Source organism: Trachemys scripta, chromosome 23, assembly GCF_013100865.1.
Source record: "Trachemys scripta elegans isolate TJP31775 chromosome 23, CAS_Tse_1.0, whole genome shotgun sequence".
NCBI lineage: Eukaryota > Metazoa > Chordata > Testudines > Emydidae > Trachemys > Trachemys scripta.
Genome location: NC_048320.1, coordinates 654,718 through 673,949, shown reverse-complemented (window position 1 = coordinate 673,949; position 19,232 = coordinate 654,718). Strand labels below are relative to the sequence as shown.

The 19,232-nt window shown below is 57.3% G+C and overlaps 1 protein-coding gene across 1 annotated transcript in view; it reads left to right on the top strand.

Moving 5' to 3' along the window:
* Nucleotides 1–19,127, top strand: part of GFAP (glial fibrillary acidic protein) — a 27,887-nt gene extending 8,760 nt beyond the window's left edge. Inside the window, exons 2-9 of the mRNA XM_034755831.1 lie at nt 262–322; nt 6,560–6,655; nt 7,438–7,599; nt 8,006–8,131; nt 8,879–9,099; nt 9,944–9,987; nt 11,418–11,503; nt 15,499–19,127. Coding sequence (XP_034611722.1) covers nt 262–322; nt 6,560–6,655; nt 7,438–7,599; nt 8,006–8,131; nt 8,879–9,099; nt 9,944–9,987; nt 11,418–11,503; nt 15,499–15,534 — 832 coding nt within the window. The 3' untranslated portion in view covers nt 15,535–19,127. The remainder of the gene's footprint in view (nt 1–261; nt 323–6,559; nt 6,656–7,437; nt 7,600–8,005; nt 8,132–8,878; nt 9,100–9,943; nt 9,988–11,417; nt 11,504–15,498) is intronic.
* The last annotated feature ends 105 nt before the right edge of the window (nt 19,128–19,232 follow it).

The following is a 19,232-nucleotide window of genomic DNA, read 5'->3' as shown; positions in this document are numbered from 1 at the left end:
GGGGGGGGGGGGGGGGGGGGGGGGGGGGGGGGGGGGGGGGGGGGGGGGGGGGGGGGGGGGGGGGGGTGACAGAGGAAGGTTGGATGTGGGTGTCTGTATGAAGAGGAGTGTGAGAGTGTGGATGTACATCAGTGAAAGGGAATTATAAGGGCTCTGCACACTCCCTGGTTGTTTTGACCTTGAGGGTTTTTGTTGGGATTTAGCTCAGAAAAGCCGATAATTATATAAAACTGCCAACTGCCTGTTTGCTCCTTGTTTCAGGTTACAGGACGAGATTAATCTACGGCTCGAAGCTGAGAACAATTTGTCTTCCTACAGACAGGTGAGGCGTGCTCTGCTTGCGGCCAGCCAGGCCCTGTCCTGGAAGCTGGGGGCCCTCAGCTCCTTGTTGGATCAGGCCCCTTGACCTGGAAAGCAGAGCACTAAACCCAGAGCCCAGGCCGCTGTGGTAGTGGAACAGGGAGAGGGTGGGACTCGAGTAGTCGGGCAGCCCAGTGTCGGGGAGAGATGAGGCAGGACCAAGGGGCACCAGTGCTCGCAGCTCCTGCAGGGGCAGGGAAAGGATTACGTGAGAGACACCCAGCTAATCCGGGCCAGTGACCGGCCCCCCCACACTGCAGGGGAAGGAGAAACACCCCATGGCCCTAGCAATCTGACCTGGGAGGAAATTCCTGCCCAGGGGGCCCAAACATTTCAATGCTGTGAGCAAGATGCCTGTTTTGGGGCCGGGGCACCTCTGCAGGCCACGTCCAGAGCCATCATTCCAGAGTCTCGCCTCAGACCCTGCGCTGGGGTTAGGAGATGATAGAACTGAGTGAAAGACCAGAGTAGCTCAGCTCTCACATGAACTGCAGAGCTGAGCCAGGCAGCCGCGCCTGACATCTCTCAGGTGGGCCGCATGCCCTGCCCTGCCCTCCTGGCTCGGGGAGGAGACCCTGGCAGTGGCCTCACTGCAGTCAGTGCACTGCCGGTGCAGCGGGGAATCGCCCTCCCCGCCCCACCCCGGGGAAGGGGGTGCCAGCTGCACTGACCACAGAGGGGCACCCAATCCCCTCCCGGTGGGACACCCCCTGCAAGGCCCAGCCAGTGCCACCTCAGAGCCCCGGCCTGTGTCCCATCTCCAGCTGTGGCCACTCCTGATGCTGCAGAGGAAAGCGGGGAACAGAATACACTGAAGGGGGGGGGGGGAATCCCTTCCTGACCCTGCAGGTGAGCGGCTGAAGCTCTGAAGCGTGGGATTTTAGGAACATTCAACAGACCGGAAGGGACCCCCAGACTTGCCGAGCCCTGCCCCCCACCATCACAAGCCATCCTGTCACACAGTGTACCCATGAATGTGTCCAGCTCTCTTAAACCTAACTCACTCCTATTGGGAGGTTGTTCCAGAACCTCTAATCGTTAGAAACCTGCTTCTAATTTCCAGCCTGAATTTGTTCATGGCCAGTTTATCCCCATTTGTTCTTGTGCCAACGTTGTCCTTCGGCGTCAATAGCTCTTTGCCCTCCCTGGTGTTCACCCCTTATGTATTTATAGAAAACAACCAGAGCCTCCGCTCCATCCCACCCCCTGCAGCCTTTGTTTTGCCAGACCAAACAAGCCAAGGTTTTCCACTCTCCTCCCATAAGGTCGGCTCTCCGTACCCCTGACCATCCTAGCAGCCCTTCTTTGCACCTGTCCCAGTTTGAATTCACCTTTCTTGAGCATGGGAGACCAGACTTGCCCACAGCGTTCCAGACGAGGTCTCACTGGTGCCTTGTACCATGGCATTAACCCTGCTCTATCTCTCCTGGAAATACCTCGCCTGACACAGCCTAGCATCTCATTTGCCTTTTCCACGGCCGCGTCACATTGGTGGTCATCCTGTGATCGACCCACACACCCAGGTCTCTCTCCTCAGTTACTTCCAACTGATTAGCCTCTAGTTTATAGCAGTTCTTATGAGACCCTGTAGCCTGATGTAGGATGTACTGATAATATTAATTTGGATAATATGGGAATTTAATGTATTAATTTAATTTTATTTAATATTATTAATATTAATGAGTATGGGTTTTAGGCTCGCCAGTCTGTTTGATCAGAAGATAAAAGTTCTTGTCCTGAATCAGGCTCCACACAATGTACAAAGGCCCCTCAGGGGTATGACAGGAAGCTCACACTGAGACAGATATAGTCGTAAAGACTTTTTATTAAAATCAATAATAGTAAGTAAATGGTAAATACCCAGAGTTACAAAGTGACAATGGCATTACTGCTATTCAAAAGATACATATGCTAATATAGTATTATATGTAACAAAGCTTTGGTTAACATACTCACACCCTTCCTTGCTAACCTGGTGGTAAGAGACACAGGACCAGCCTTGCGGTTCAGGTTTCTCAAGTCTTGAGTGAGGGATGCAGTGCTTAGAAAATGCTAAGCGCTATCAAAACGGACTAGGGTTTACTTGACTAACTTAAACTTAAATCAAAACCTAATAAACAAACTAAGAATAAAACTTAGGGAAACCCAGCTTAGCCTAGTTCCCTTGAAACTTAAAGTTTAAGAAGGACAAGTATAGCCTACGAATAGTAGCAGTCATCGTAGATAGAGTGGAGGAAGTAAATGAGAATAGAGTAAAGTGAGAACGGAGATAGTGAGAAATGGAGATGGAGTAAAGTAAGAACAGAGATAATGGAGAACGGAGATACTCTATTGAGATGAGTTACCTCTTTTATAGAGCAAATGCCGGACCTCCTTCTCTTATGCCCAAATTTTATTCCTCACCCACAGAAATGTTAGGGTACCCTTACCCCATAGGCTAGTATGTATGTGCGTATTGATGACAGGTATGTACGCACATCGGTCTCTTGTGGTGTACTTGTTAAGTCTGTGGGAAAAACCCCTGTTTCCACCCTTTAAGGCTATTGGTCCAGGTAAAGGTCTCTAGACATCTGCATGGGTGTTTTGTCTAATTTTACTTTTCTGGGTGAGGGTCTCAAAAGGTGTTAACTTCGCATTAGCTTAACATACAGGCTTTTGGCCTGTAGGTAGATCTTGCATTACAGCCAAACTTACTTTTAATATAAATCTATAAGCCTAATACATCAAATACTTAAACTATAAGAAAAGATATATATATATATATATATATATATATATATATATATATATATATATACAAGCAAGCAGGTTAGTCTTATAGGCTACAACCCTAAGTGCATGAACTTGCCCTTTGCATTATTGAATTACATCCCTATTTATCACCCAGCCCTACTGTTCTAAAAGGATATCAACTAGAAGGGGGGAGAGTGAAGCCAGTAATAGGCAGTGGACGGTAGGCCCCTGTTTTGGGGGGAGGGGGGAGAACAAGTGGTGTCTCCCCTGAGTAGCCAGGGAGACCCATGTGTCTGTGGGCATGACAAGTCGACTTTTCAGTCTGCAATTCTCACACACATATTGGCAGTGGAACAGAGGGGACTTAAAAGGGCAAAAGACAGACTGAAAACCATGATTTGATGGTCTCTCAAACCTAATGATTTCTGGGGGACCGGAGTCATGATTTTTGATCTCTCGAGGTTGGCAGTACTGAGGTTGGCAGTACTGGATGTGAACTTTCTGAGTGGGCCTATAGGGCACAGTCCCCACACTCCCCAAATCCCCACCACGCTGACATGACCCCACTAACCCCTATTCCCCCTCACACAAACACAACCCCCACATGCCTAGTCCCCCCACACAGACATATCCCCAGACACCCCCCACTTCCTCCCCACACAGACACAATGTCTCACCTTCACCCCAATCCCCACACACAGACATGGCCCTCCACACTCCTGGTCCCCGCACACATGGGATAACCTGGCCATGAGGGAGGCTTCTAACCGCGAGGTTCTGAAACAGCCTCCCAATAGCTGTAGGGGGCAAACAATGGAATGGGTTTGAGGCGAGCTGGACACATGGGGGGAGTGGCTGGGTGACAGGGCTGCTTGTGATGGTGGGGGCAGGGCTCAGCAGCTCTGGGGTCCCTTCCAATTTTGTTTCTATAACTCAGGAGTCAGGGTTTCGGCCGGTCACCTGCAGCGGTCAGGAAGGGCTTTGGTTTCCCCAGTGTAGTCTGGGTTGTTGTTTTTTGCCTCCCTCCTCTGAAGCCTCAGGATGGCCGTGGCTGGGCTGGGACACTGGCTGGGGAGTGCCAGGGCTCTGGGGTGCACTGGGCATTTTCTCTCTCTCTCAGGGGCTTGGCTGGTGGGTCTAGCTCACAAACTCAGGGTCTAACCGAGCGCTGTATGTGGGGTGGGGCAGGAATTCTCCCCAGATCAGGTTGGTGGTGAGCCTGGGGGTTTCGCCTTCCCCTGCAGCTTGGGGGGCCAGGATTATCTGGGGTCTCGCACTTCATCATTCCCCTGCCATTGCAAGGGCCCTGGCGTCCCTCGGCCTGTGGCACGGCATAGTCCAGTGTCCTGAGGGCTGTGACCAGTTGGGTTCAGAGTGCAGGTGCTGGGTGGGGCTGGTGCCCTGCCCTACACAGGTCAGACTCGATGAGCTGGGGGTCCCTGCTGCCTTCAACCCTGTGACTCTGATCCCCCTCACACCAACACAACATCTCACACTCACCCCGATCCCCCTCACACCGACACAACGTCTCACGCTCACCCTGATCCCCCTCACACGGATACACCATCTCACGCTCAGCCCGATCCCCCTCACACGGACACAATGTCTCACACTCACCCCGATCCCCCTCACACCGACACAACGTCTCACGCTCACCCTGATCCCCCTCACACGGATACACCATCTCACGCTCACCCCAATCCCCCTCACACGGACACAATGTCTCACACTCACCCCGATCCCCTCATACCAACACAATGTCTCACGCTCACCCTGATCCCCCTCACACGGATACACCATCTCACGCTCACCCCAATCCCCCTCACACGGACACAATGTCTCACGCTCACCCCCATCTCCTCACACCAACACAACGTCTCACGCTCACCCTGATCCCCCTCACACAGATACACCATCTCACGCTCACCCCAATCCCCCTCACACGGACACAATGTCTCACACTCACCCCGATCCCCTCATACCAACACAATGTCTCACGCTCACCCTGATCCCCCTCACACGGATACACCATCTCACGCTCACCCCAATCCCCCTCACACGGACACAATGTCTCACACTCACCCCGATCCCCTCATACCAACACAATGTCTCACGCTCACCCTGATCCCCCTCACACGGATACACCATCTCACGCTCACCCCAATCCCCCTCACACGGACACAATGTCTCACACTCACCCCGATCCCCTCATACCAACACAATGTCTCACGCTCACCCTGATCCCCCTCACACGGATACACCATCTCACGCTCACCCCAATCCCCCTCACACGGACACAATGTCTCACACTCACCCCGATCCCCTCATACCAACACAATGTCTCACGCTCACCCTGATCCCCCTCACACGGATACACCATCTCACGCTCACCCCAATCCCCCTCACACGGACACAATGTCTCACACTCACCCCGATCCCCTCATACCAACACAATGTCTCACGCTCACCCTGATCCCCCTCACACGGATACACCATCTCACGCTCACCCCAATCCCCCTCACACGGACACAATGTCTCACACTCACCCCGATCCCCTCATACCAACACAATGTCTCACGCTCACCCTGATCCCCCTCACACGGATACACCATCTCACGCTCACCCCAATCCCCCTCACACGGACACAACGTCTCACACTCACCCCGATCCCCCTCACACGGACACAACGTCTCACGCTCACCCCAATCCCCCTCACACGGACACACCGTCTCACACTCACCCCGATCCCCCTCACACGGACACAAGGTATCATGCTCACCCCGATCCCCCTCACCCTTGATCCCTCATGGACACACAGACACACACACATTCACAGTGTGGTGTGATGTGCTGCCGTTTGGAGGCGGGGGTTGAAGTTTAGGCCCTGTGTCACACTGCTGCCTGCTAGAAAGACTCTGCGTCCTGGTCCATGTGTATGGCTGTGTCTGCAGCCTGCCTGGGTCTGAGGGACAGTCCTACCCGTACCCCTACCCTTCTCAGGCCCCTTTGGGCCTGGCGGCCCTGGGTTCTAGTCTTGCCTCGGGCTGCGCAGTGTAGGCAGCCGGGGTATTGTTCCAGTGGGAGCGCTGCAGGGGGAAAGCACCAGCTCTCTGTTGATGGACCTCCAGAGAAGGTGGCTGTAACTGGGAGTTGGGAGTGGGGGAGCCTGAGAGTCTCAGGCCAGTGAACCTGGGTGCAAGGGGTAATGTTACCAGACGTTTTATAGCAGGGAAGATGCAAACAGGTGGAGTAAGAGCTAACTCTTCTCCACGACTAAGCTGGTGACCAGGCCCCAGGAAGCAGGCTGAGCCCTTGGTTGGCCCACACCAGTGGCACTAACCCATTGTGCACAAAAGCATGTCTGGCCCTGGAATCAGGCCGGGTCCCCAGACCAGCGCGCTCGGAGCTGCATGTGCTCCTGGCAGGAGCTGTGACTTCGCCTTCCCTGCTCTCGCCCACATGGCAGGATGTTGACAATGCTGCATTAGTGCGCCTGGACCTGGAGCGGAAAGTCGAGTCCCTGCAGGAGGAGATCAACTTTCTGAGGAAAGTCCATGAGGAGGTATCGTGTGTGTGACCCACCCTCCGAGCCCCTAGGGTGCCTGGGTGGGGATGGTCTGTCCTTGCCTTGCCATGCACTGCAGCCTGGGCCCAGCTATCCAGAGAGGCAGGGACTGGCTCGTCATTCTCCTTCGAGGGGTTTCTCCTCTCCCCCAGGCCCTCTCTGGGGTTCCATGGTGCACCTGCGTGCTGCGTTCCCATCGCCTGGCCCGTTATTCCTGCCAGCCAGGAGGGAGAAGGAGGGAGAAATCTTTGGCCCAAACTCAAAGGGTGATATGTAAATTCTGCATCTGCGAGGGGGTTTCAGGGGATCTTAGCCGGTGTAATATACACCCCACAGTCACATGAGAAGGGCCTGCACCTTCTTCTGCTGTCCTGTCAGCTCCACCCCTTTCTGTCAGCTTTTGGGAGTGTGAGTTATGGGAGTTCCTCCCCGTAAACCCAGGCACTGATGGGGAACTTCCACCAGCTTGTGCAGAGACCCAGAGAAGAACGGATGGATGGAGGTCTTCTGCAGCAGCCACAGCAATGGCATGTCATACCACAGAGTGACCAGCAGTGGGCGCTGCAGAAGGGATGTGGCTGGCCTGATCTCCCACACGGTCAGACCGGGATCTAGTGCGGTGCCGGTAACTGTCCCCTCCATGCCACGATCCGCACTGGCCACCGTGGCAGGTTCAGTCCCGCGCCCAGCGTGAGGCTCCGCTGCCTGTCTCCCAGCGGCACCGGCATGGCACAGCCCTGTCTCCGTGCCGCCGACCCGCCTCGCTTGTATCTTGGCAGGAGCTGAGAGAGCTGCAGGAGCAGCTGGTGCAGCAGCAGGTCCACATTGAGATGGACATGTCAAAACCGGACCTGACGGCGGCGCTGCGGGAGATCCGCATTCAGTACGAGTCCATGGCCTCCAACAACATGCACGAGACCGAGGAGTGGTACAAGTCCAAGGTAACGGGGCCTGAAACAGTGAAGCACACCGTGGGTTGCACATGCCGTGCCTGTCTCTTCCCCCAGCCACTGCTGGTCTGACTGGCACTGATTGTGGCTGTCCCCTGCGTGATGCCCCATGTGCCATATGCCACCCAGGAGAGTTACCAGACAGGTTGGAAGGGCTGGTTCATGAGACATTCCCCTGCAGCGAGTCCCCCGGCTTCATGAACCCAGGTGTCCCGGCTACCAAGCCCCTGCTCCCAGCCACTGGAATACTTTGTTCAATCAGCTAGTATCACCATTGTCATCGTACCCTGTTCTCGCCCAGTTTCCTGTGCCCGTGGGCACCAAGACCCCGCTGAGCTCTCCCCGGGGAGGACGTCCCTAGCTCTCCGAGCCAGGCGCACTAACTCCTCTTCCTCAGTTTGCAGACCTGACAGACGCGGCAGCTCGGAACATTGAAGCCCTGCGCCTGGCCAAACAAGAAGCCAATGAGTACCGGCGCCAGCTCCAGGCACTCACCTGCGACCTGGAGTCCCTGCGGGGAATGGTAGGTGTGGGTGCTGGGGGCAGGGGCAGGCAGCAGTGAGATAGTGCCTGGGCCCTTGGGTGCCCTCTGTTAGCACAGGCCTCCCAATGAACATCACCCCCGTCACTGAGCCCTGCTTTGGGCTCCAAATTCCCTTCGTCTCCAATTAACCTCGTCAAATAAACCTCGGCTCAGAATCAAACATGCCAAGCTTGGAAATAAGGACTCGACAGACATCAAACAATGCTGGGCTCCCTTGTGCTCCTGTAATGTGCGAAGAGGAAGGTGGCCAAACAAAATGGGCCAGGAGTCTGCTCCCGTAGGGCAGAGGCAGGACACTGGGATAGGGGTTGGGGTCTGCTCCCGTAGGGCAGAGGCAGGACACTGGGCTAGGCCTGGGATCTGCTCCCGTAGGGCAGAGGCAGGACACTGGGCTGGGGATGGGGTCTGCTCCCGTAGGGCAGAGGCAGGACACTGGGCTGGGGATGGGGTCTGCTCCCGCAGGGCAAGGAGGAAGAGTAGCAGCTGAAGTGAACGAGTGTCTGGTCTGGTGCAGGCAGGAGGTGGGGGACTGGACTACGCGCTCCAGTGGGGCGGCCCACACTGGCCTCTCCGTAGCAGCCCTGGAGCTTGATGATCCCTGTTAGGATCACGTGATCCTGGTCTGCTGGCACCATGTCTCCAACGATGACGCGATCCCTGTGGGCGAACAGCTGAAGGCAGGGAGAATCCAGATTAGTAACAGCCCTTCATCCCTGCCCCTCTCAGAATGAATCCCTGGAGAGGCAGCTGCGGGAGATGGAGGACCGCTATGCCATTGAGACAGCCAGTTATCAGGACACAGTCATCCGGCTGGAGGAGGACATCCAGAACCTCAAGGAGGAGATGGCTCGGCACCTCCAGGAATACCAGGACCTGCTCAACGTCAAGCTGGCCTTGGACATTGAGATTGCCACCTACCGCAAGCTCCTGGAGGGAGAGGAAAGCAGGTGAGCCTCCTGCAGATGGATGGAGGGATGCACCCCTGGGGGACCACTGCCTCTCTTGCTGTTCTAATAACCATCTCCAGGTGCGCTAGAGGCTATCCCCAGGCCTTACCTCCCCCATCCAAGGGGTCCCTCCAGGGTGAGGACAATGGCAGGATGAGGAAGGCGAATTCATTCTTTCAGGGGGACTCTGAGGAACCTGTTCCGTGGATACCCAGAGGACACCGGTGCCCAGGGCTGCCAACCCAGCACCCCTTGTCTTAGCTAACAGGTGCTCCAGGCCACTGCTGGATTGAGTGGCCGGGGTGTCATGCTCTGTCACTTAGAGAAGGGCCTGAACCAAACCCTGGATCCAAACTCTCCTAACCTTTGGAGGAAAACTAGCCCAGATCCCAGCCTGGCAGCGTGGGCCCATCTCTCCCATATGCTCTTGGAAGCGAATGACTGTCAATTGTCCCCCTGCAACCCCATTGACCTCAAGAGCATCAGTGCAAGCAGAAGCGTCTAGACAGCCAGACGCTGAGGGTATATGGCTGGGTTGGGTACATGGTGGGAATGGGCCTCTGGTCACCTAGGGCTGCTGATTTTGGTTGGATGGATTCCTGGAGGTTTCATCACATGACATAATATTTAAAGATTAATCTTTAATTCCTGGACACTCCTGGAGGGTTGGCAACCCTACTGTCACCTGGCTGTTCTCAAGCTCTCTGACGAGCTGGGCCTGTCACGTGGGTCTCCCCACAAAGGCCTCCCTTCTCTCAGTGAGTCAGAGGCAGCCTTGCCTGGGAAGTGCCTCTTGTGTGGCCCATCTCACACCTGTGCCTCTCCGTTTGCCTTGTTTCTGCAGGATCACCATCCCCGTGCAGACCTTCTCCAACCTGCAGATCCGAGGTCAGGATGCTGCGCGCCCCAAGGGAGGAGGGATGGGATGGGTGGTCGTGACTACGTCGCGCCTTCACGTCCGGGTGTGGAATCACTTTGCCATGGCGCTGCCTCCCCCACGCACAGGCTCTGACTCTGGGCCAGGACTGGAGGAAGGGCTGGGTAATGTGATGGCCACTTGCAGCTAGAGGCGCTACTATGGGGGCCATCAGATCTCATGCTTCAGGGCCTAAGCTGATGACTGTGGGGAATTTCTCCTTAATGCACCGAGTTGTGCAATTGGCCAGCTGCATTGTGGGGTTTCCCCCATCTTCCTCTGACGCATCAGGGCTGGTAGCACCGTTCAATGGACAGGGAGCCAGGAGAGCCGGCTCTGCTTCTGTCACTAACCTGCTACGTGACCTTGGGCGACCCTTCCCCACTCGGTGCCACACAGGGATCACCATGCCACCCGCCAGAGCCTGGGGCGTAAAGTCTGAGTATTGTCACTGGCGCCAGTGGGAGGCGGGTTCCTGGGCTTGGGGGCCCCACTGGTCTGATCTGGGCCAGCCCATCCAGCAGGTAGATGCTCCCTGTCTCCAGCCAGGCCAGACTCCAGGAGGTACAGGTGAAGGGAAGCCTGCGCCGTGGCCTCCTTTGGGACCCAGCCTGGTGACCTGGGGACCCTGTAACAGGTACAGGAGCCATGAGAGTGTCCCTGAAGCCACTTCTCTCTGACTGCAGCCTGCTCTGCGGTGCAGGGGGACCCTGCAATGGGGGAGCCCCAGGGAACCCAGAGCTTCGGGGTATGTTGGGGCAGGAGGAGGTGGAGATTCGGAGCAGCTGTGCCTCGCCCTGGGCCATGCAGGAATTCAGGCAGGCCAGACCCCTGGTGACTCTCCCACCACGGGGCAGCTCCCACAGACAGGGGGCTAGGGTGCGGTGCCATCGCAGTACCCAGCCCACGAACTCCACAGCCCCATCTGAACAAACGGTATCACGTCAGGGGCAGCCCAGCCAGGTGCATGCCAGGGGACAGCCCCAGGGAGTCCGCAGGGTACCAGAGGTGCTGGGACAGTGTGTACAGTGGGGGTGTTGAGAACCATTGAACCAAACTAAACCCTGCCTATGATGGAAACCACATCAAGCCCCCAGCACCCCTAGTTCCAGCACCTGTGCTGTGTGGGCTTGTGGGGCCACTTGCTGTGGGCCGCTCCCCTCCCGGTGTGAGTCAGGGGAGGGGAGCACAGAGCTTGGAGCCCTGTGAGTGTGGAAGGGCTGTTAGCCGTCGGCAGGACATGTTTCATGGCTCCTGTGCCGTGTGCAGGGAATCTCAGCTCAGGCCCAGAGCTAGCCCGACCTCGCAGCCTGTGTGGCCCTAGGTGCTTTGTTCTGCCTTGTTCTGCTTGGCTGGGCTTTCTCAAGGTGGAGACAACGACCACGTTTGCTCTTCCCCCCAGAGACCAGCCTGGATACCAAGTCAGTGTCTGAGGCTCACCTGAAGAGGAACATCGTGGTCAAAACTGTGGAGGGCAGAGATGCAGAGGTAGGAGATGGTCTCCCCTGCCTTTGCCCCGTCATCCATCCCCACCCCTGCCTGCTGGAGACCACCTGACCTTGCCATGATGCAGTTCCCTGTTGTCTGGGGCTTCCAAGTAATGGGCCTTGAATGGGCCTGGTCCTGGGGGGTGATGGGCCTGTGCCTCGCTTGCTGACCTGTACAGCTGTAATGGCCTAGTGGGGGCAGCGTTTTCCTGGGGAGAAGCAGGGGGGTTGTTCTGTTGGTGGATCTCACCACTAATCGACTGCCTGCCGAGTCAGCCACCCCGCTAGTGTGTTTGGTGAGGTGCCCAGCGAGGCTGGGGCGTATGGCAGGCCAGGCACTGGGGAAGGAAGTACAGGTCTGTCACATCTTACGCGCATTTAACATGCGCGATTTCAACTCTACACGGTCGGCAAAAACAAAAAAGAGAAAAATAACAATTTTAATACTATACCTGTAGTACAGGCGATTTCGCCCGCCATTGAACTCAATGGGGTTTTGGCTATCCGCGGTTTTCGCTTGACGCGCTAGCCGCGGAACGGAACCCCCGCGTAAGATGAGACAGACCCGTACTGCTGTGCGGGAGAGCTGGGCAAGACAATTCAGTGGACCAGGTTCTGTTGGTCAATGCGGGATCATCGAAATCAGGCCTTGTCTACACTACAGGGGAGGTGTACACGCTACAAAGCGATTTTTGGTGGCAAAACTCTGCTGTTTTGCCAACAAAATAAAACCACCTCAACGAGAGGCGTAAAGCATCAGTGTAGACACTGCGGTTTGGTTTGTTCCGCCAGTAGCTCACAATGCCCGCCGTGACCGCGCTGCTCACTGGTTTGAGCTCTGCCGCCCGGAAGGCATGCGCCCCTCCCCTTGCAAAGCTCCCAGGAAGTATCGGACAGCTGAGCGTGCTGCTCCCTTTGGGGAACAAAGAGCAAATCCCGACAATGCTCCTGCTCTGGGAGCACAGGGACAAGCAGGCTGCTGCTGCGGGCTGGGCAGGGGGCAGGGGGCTGCCTGCTGCTTTGACATTCCTCAGCAGGGAGAGCTCACAGAGCTGCTCAGGGTGTCCCCCAGGGCCACCCCGGGGGGAAGTGGGGCAATTTGCCCCAGGCCCCGGGCCCTGCAGGGGCCCCCACGAGAGTTTTCGGGGGTCTTCGGCGGCAGGTTGAGTGAAGGACCCGCTGCCGAAGATCCGGAGCTCCTTCTGCTCTGGATCTTCAGCAGCAATTCGGCGGTGGGGGCTCCTTCCGCTCCGGGACCCGCCACCGAAGTGCCCCGAAGACCCGGAGCGGAAGGACCCTCGCCGCCGAAGACCCCAGGCCCCCTGAATCCTCTGGGCGGCCCTGGTGTCCCCCTTCCCCCGTCTCAGGATAGGTCGGTCAGCCTGCTGTCTCCCCACCCCAGGCCCACCACTCTCCTCTCCCTCCCCCCACACACTTCAGTTTAAATGCAGCTGACAATCCGATGGGATTGAGAAACCTGCATCATGTGATGCTGTACCTGCCCCAGGAGGCATTGCAAACCCTTCCCAAAGCACCCTGCGGCCAGTTGCATTGTGGGATAGCTACCACAGTGCATTGCTCTCTGTGTCGATGCAAGACCTGCTAGTGTGGATGTGCTCTGCTGACACAAGGAGCTAGTGTGAGATGCAACAGTGGTTTTAATTAAAGCAGCAGAACTTTTGCCAACAAAACTTTGTAGCATAGACAAGGCCTCAGTGTCAATTCTGGTGCCATTTTTGACAGAAGAAAGTTGAAATGAATGTTTTGATTTTCTCGTTTCATTTCGACCAGATCGATAATGTTTCATTTTGATAATACTAAAGCATTTTGATATGGTAAAGCCATTTCATTCTGACGTGTTTCAAGGCATTTCACTTGGACTTTTGTATTATGTTAAAACATTGCTTTAATGGTATATTATGTTTACTAGTCACTATTGTATTGTATTTAATATTTAATGTGATATCAAAGTCTAAACAAAATGAATCAGAACTACTGAGTAAGAACATGTTTTTACCTTATCAAAGGGCCACACTTTTACCATGATCAGAATGCAATGATTTGATGGTCCCAAAATGCCCTGTGTTTTGGAGTTTGTGCGGCACAGGAAATGGCTCTTTGTTCTGACTCTGAACTAATTGTTCTCTGAAAATCAGAATTTGCAGCTAAGTAGAAATTCTGATTTCCAACCATTTCCACTGTGGTTACAGCACCGCATGGGACTCTGGAGATCTTGGTTCAAGTCCCACCTCCGCCCCAGACTGTGTGATGCTGGGCAAGACTTTTAATGAATCTGGGCCTGTTCCCCATCTGTAACTTGGGGTGAATGATCCTTCCCTTCTCCCACCCTTCCTCTGTCCTTAGACTGTTTGTAGGGCTGGTGTAGCCAGGTCAGTCCCAGGATATGAGAAAGACAAGGTGGGGGAGGGAATATATTTTATTGGTCCAACTTCTGTTGGGGAGAGAGACAAGCTTTCGAGCCACACAGAGCTCTTCTTCAGGTCTGGGAAAGACACCAAAAAACATGGACTGAACAGGGACACTTTATGGCTCATTACAACAATTCATAACACACCACACTGCCTGCTACCTTTACTTGCCCACTGCCACACTGCCTGGAGCGACTCACAACCATGAGTGCCAACCTCAGGGCAGACTGTCAAAGAGCAGGGCAGAGAGCCCAAACGGGTGGTACTGTATGTTCTATAATTAGATTTCACCAACCCAGTAATGAGAGTGACCTTCTAAAACACTATAATCGTCTGACTGTGGACTCACAGACAGTCCCCTTGGGCATTCCAGTCTATCTTGCCAGCCGGGCAAACTGGACAATGTGATAGATGGTCACGTTACTCTAAAAATCACAGCAATATTCCGGCTATTCCCAGTCCCAAAGGCCTGACCCGGTCTCTGTGCTGCATGGTGGCGGTGGCAGCGGTGGCATGGCCTGGCTCCAGCCAGGCGGCACGGCTTAGCCACCGGTGCTCCAGGCAACGCGGTAAGGGGGCGGGGGGGGGTAGGATAGAGGGCAGGAGAGTTTTAGATCGCCCCAGGGGAAGCCCTGCAGGAGACACTTTGATCAGGTCACACGTAAAAACTGCTGTGCCTCCGCAGAGCAAAGAACGCACCACTTTGCGCTTCCCTTGACACAGCTCTGGGGACGGATCCGGGAGGGGACGGGGAGCCAGGCATGCGGAGCTCTGGCCTGGCCAGGCGACCTGCAGGTGCACAGACAGAGCTTGCGCAGCCAGCCAGCCGTCTCTCCCTCTGCCGGCCCGCGAAGGGGGGGAGGTTCCCCGCCATGCGCCTGCCAGGAGCTTTGGCGACTGCCCTCCCGGGAAGGCTCTTTGGCTGCACTCCCCTCTGCTGCTCCTGGGTTGTGCTCACTGGCTCCAGCTGGCAGCGTGTGGCTTTCCCCACGGACCTCCCTGACTTTGCACGTTGGCTCTCGGAGGCCCCAGGCTGGGCCATGACCCTTCCCGACACCGGGCACGGAGGGGCAAAGCTGGCATGTTAGTGACCCAGCCTCAGGGGGTGAGTGGCCCACATGCCGCCTTGGCACACGGAGGAGCTGCGAGTCCCAGCAAGCTGTAGCAGCCCGCAGGAGCGCTGAGCGGGGAGCAGCCTGGCTGGCTCCATAGGATCCGGAGCGGTAACACCCTCTCTGGGCCTCTGGCATCCCAGGGGCTCCAGCCAAGCACTTTGCTAACCTGGGTGGACTCAGCCCTGCCGGGGGGTCACTAGCGTTATCCGGACGGGCAGGCCAGCGTCCAGGGACCATGCGGGGAAAAGAACCCGGGGTGCCATGGCAGTGGGGGCCCGGGTTCAGGGAGCCCCGAGGTGCTAACCCACCACCCCACCCACGGGCCAGCCTGGGCTCCACACAGGGGCAAATCCCCGACAGGAGAGTGGGGGGCCCTGAGCCAAGGAAATCCCGCCAGTGGAGGGGGCAGTGACTGGCCGTGATGGTAACATTCGCCCTCTGTCTGCCCACAGGTGATCAAGGAATCCACCCAGGAGCACAAGGACTAAGGGGTCGGCAGAGGAAAGCCTGTAGCTGTAGACCACTAGCAGCATAGATCCTGCCTGACACTCAGCCCCTCCGATGTGGAACCAGGAGGGCCCAGCGGCTGCGAGGGACCCACACGGAGGGAACGTGTTTCGCTTGCCGGGGAGCGGAGTTAATAAGACTAACTGAGGAGCTAGAGTAACCAGCGTCCCTTAGAGCTGCTGCACACCGTTCCGGTGCAGGCCGCAGGCTAGCGCTTCGGCCAAGCCCCGTCTCTCTCTCCCGCTGCCCCTGCCTTGGTCCACTGCAGTCTGTGGGAGAGGCCTGCTGAGCTGCTCCAGAGCCTGGCGGGGTTTGAGGCCCTGCTGAGGCTGCCAGAGCTCCCCTAGAGATAGGGCTGTGCTAGGCCCACCCAGAAACCCCCTACCACTGGCTCCCTAGGAGGCTGCGCAGGGAGGGCAGGCGGGGAAGGCAAAGCAATCGAAGGCCCAGCTCATGCCCACAGAAAGGGCCAAATCCATGGCCCGGGGGCTGCAGAGTTTCCACTGCCTCCTGGAGCCAAGGGGCGGGATTTGGCTGCACCCCACCACCTGCCCCAGATCTCAAAGCCCCTAGGATGGCTGAGGCCCTGATCCCGGCTCAGGCCCAGGCATCCCCAGGAGAGGTAGGAGAGGCCCTGAGTGCGAGTCTGCCCAGGGTTAATGCTGACAGTGCCCATGGTCTGGCCCAGGGAGACCCCTGTGGAGTTGCAAGAGCGGGGGATGCTGTGGAGAGCAGCTCTCCTTCAGCACTGCCCCCCACCACACACACACCCCTCACTGGCCTCCTGGAGATCAGGCTGAAAGGCTTCCAGGGAGGGAGACGGGCTTGGGCCCAAAGGAGCAGGGTTTCTGTTCCCTGGCCCCTGCAGTGGGGCCTGCTCCCCAACGCACCGGCGGCGGGCACGGGGAGGCAAAAGCGCTGCACCACACGCCCTGGCCCGCCCAGGAGCTGCGGCTGGGCTAACGTAGAGAGCAGCTGATGGAACCGGAGGCAGGAGCCCCTGAACACAGGCGGGGCGGGGCTGGCTGATGTCTCCCCCCTTCGTGCTGAAGGCTAGGAACTGATTCCTGCTGACTGAGCACCAGGCAGATGTAGCCAGAGGAGCTGGGGGCACGGGAGGGACAGAGCCTCACAGGGAAACAGCTTCCTACTGCTGTCAGGAGGCCACGAAGCCTGCTCAGAGGAAATCAGACCAATGATGGCGGGAGAGGTGCAGGCCGCAGCCTCCTGGCAGCCTCGTGGTTTAATCCTGGCCTGTTCCCAGACCCCAGGCTGGCCAGCTGCGAGGGGCGTGAGCGGCAGGGTCCTGCCGAGCAGCGATGCGCAGGGTTTGCCCTGCTTGGCGATGGCAGCGTCCAGCCCTCGCTGTCACGGCCCCTCCGAGCGGCACGGCAGAGCCAGGGGGCTGGTGAGATGAGCTCTGTGCCCTGCTTGGCTACAGCCTGGGCCAACTCCAGCCAGGTCAGGGGCTCGGGACTGGGTCAGGCGCTCCCTGTCATTGGCTCCCCTGGGAGCAGAGCAGGCCGTTAGCTCCCCCGTTTTCCTCCCTCCCAGACAGGCTGAGGAGAGCTCGCGGGTGTTTGGGAGGGGCCAGGAGCCATCACAGAGCAGGCCCTATGGTAGGAGGGGCTGGTGGCTGAGTTAAAGCCCAGGAGGGTCCTTGCACCCTCTCAGCGCGAAGGGGTTGTTACCAGGTGCCCTTGTCTCCCGGTTTCCTACGGGGTTGCTCTGACACGCTCACTCTGTGGGGCAGGGCCAGGGCCAGCGGAGGGTGCCTGGCTCAGGGAGGTACTGCTCTGGCTCGGGAGGGTGGCAGAATCAGGCTCTAGGCCGAATCCTCACTATGGAGTGTTCTCTGTGTGTCCTGAACTGTTGGACCGTGGTGTGTGCCGGTGAACAGCTGCCACCTTCTGCCCCAGAGGTGGCTGCATTGCAGCCGGGGTGAATACAGTGCAGGGATGTGACTATGGGTGTAGAGCCAGCAAGGTGGCTGATCTCAGCCAGCCAGTGCTTCTTCCCCCAATTGGATGTTTCTAATGCAAGTGAAAATGGAGCAGGTGGAGAAAAAGGGACAGAAGGGCAAGAGAGGAGCCGGATGGGGCCGGCCTGTCCAGGGGCCCCGTTGTGTGTTCAGGGGCAGGAGATGCTCCTAGCGACCACAGCTGCGTTGGGGAGGAAGGGGGCTCCGTTGTCACTCCAACCCCAGCTGCGCTGCAGCCCCCCATGGGCCATGCTCTGCCAGTGATCTACGTGCCAACACTGCCCCCGCTGCCTGCCGCCCTGCACCCTCATGCAGGGATGGGCAGCGGGAGAGGGAGGGCGGCAGCAGGCCCAGAGTTTACAGATTCTGTGTCCCATAGGAGCCCGGTCAGCTGGGACTGCCTGGCAAAGACCCTGCCAGCCATCACACCTGGGCAGCGAATCCTGTGAGTGCGAGCGCACCCGGGCGTGGGGTGGAAAGGTAAACCCGCAGGCCTCCACTACACACATGGTTTCCAGCCAAGCCAATGCGAGCCAGCCCCCCCGCAGGGCAGGACGGCCGTAACTCAGACTGACCCCAGTGCTCAGCCTGCCCGCGCCTGACCCATATCTAGCCCGTGTCTAGCTGCATCCCGGTGCTAGGAGCCCTCCGCCCCATTTCCCTCGTGCATGGTTGGTTTAGGAACAAAGATCTAATGGCTGATTCCAGGGGCAGTTAGTGCCATTCATCTGCCCCTCCGCTAGGAACTCTGCTCGCAGGCTCCGAGTGCAGGTTATCGCCATGAATCCATGCGGCCGTGCAGCTCCCCTGGAGGCAGGGGCGTATTATTATCCCTTACGTGCAGCTGGGCCGGCTGAGGCAGAGAGTTGTGACGTGCCCAAGCTCGCCCAGCAAGGCAGTGGCAGAGCCAGCACAGACCCAGGCTATCCTAGCTCCCACGCCTGTGCCCTAACCACTAGAGAACACTCTCCTTGTAGAGTCTCCACAAGAGCTTCCCGAAGCGTTGCGGGGATGGTGGCGCTTACATGGCCTTGCAAGGCACCTACAGCAGCTGTGCTGGGCTCTGGAGTGACTCTCCCAGCCAGGTGCCAACCTGTTCAGAAGGGATCAGAGATTCTGGGCAGTTCAGGTTTTGGGGTCTGGGGGATTTTCAGAGGTGGGTGCCCAACATTTCTTAAAACCAGAACCCTTAAAGGTGTCTCCAGATGGGCCCCCAAAATGGAGCCCTGCCCCCAACTCACGCGTCACTTATGGATATCTTGCTCCACGACCTTTGGCCTCAGAGAGCGCAGGCCCTCATCCAGCCGCAGGGAGGGGCAGGGTCAAACCAGAGACAAAGTCCCCAGAGCTGCAGGAATTGGCTGTTCCTGGAAAGCCTGGGGGTGTGTGGGGCCCAGGTAGGAGGTGGCCTGAGGGCCTGGGGTGCGCCACGGAGCAGGTGTGTTGTGTGTTGTTTGCATAGACCCCTCGCTCTGCGCTGATACGTTGGTGAGCAATCTCCCGCTGGAGTGTCTGCATTGCGTGTCGCTACTGAACTCAGACGCTAATAGCAGCTGCAGCCTGAGTGGAGAAATAAAGCTAAAGCAAACACTGCCTTCTCGCTGGTCGGATCAATCTCCCTGCGCCGCACCAGGGGCCAGGGGAGGCTGCGTTCAGTGCTCAGAAAAATGAGCAGTTGGTTGTATCTGCAAGAAGCTA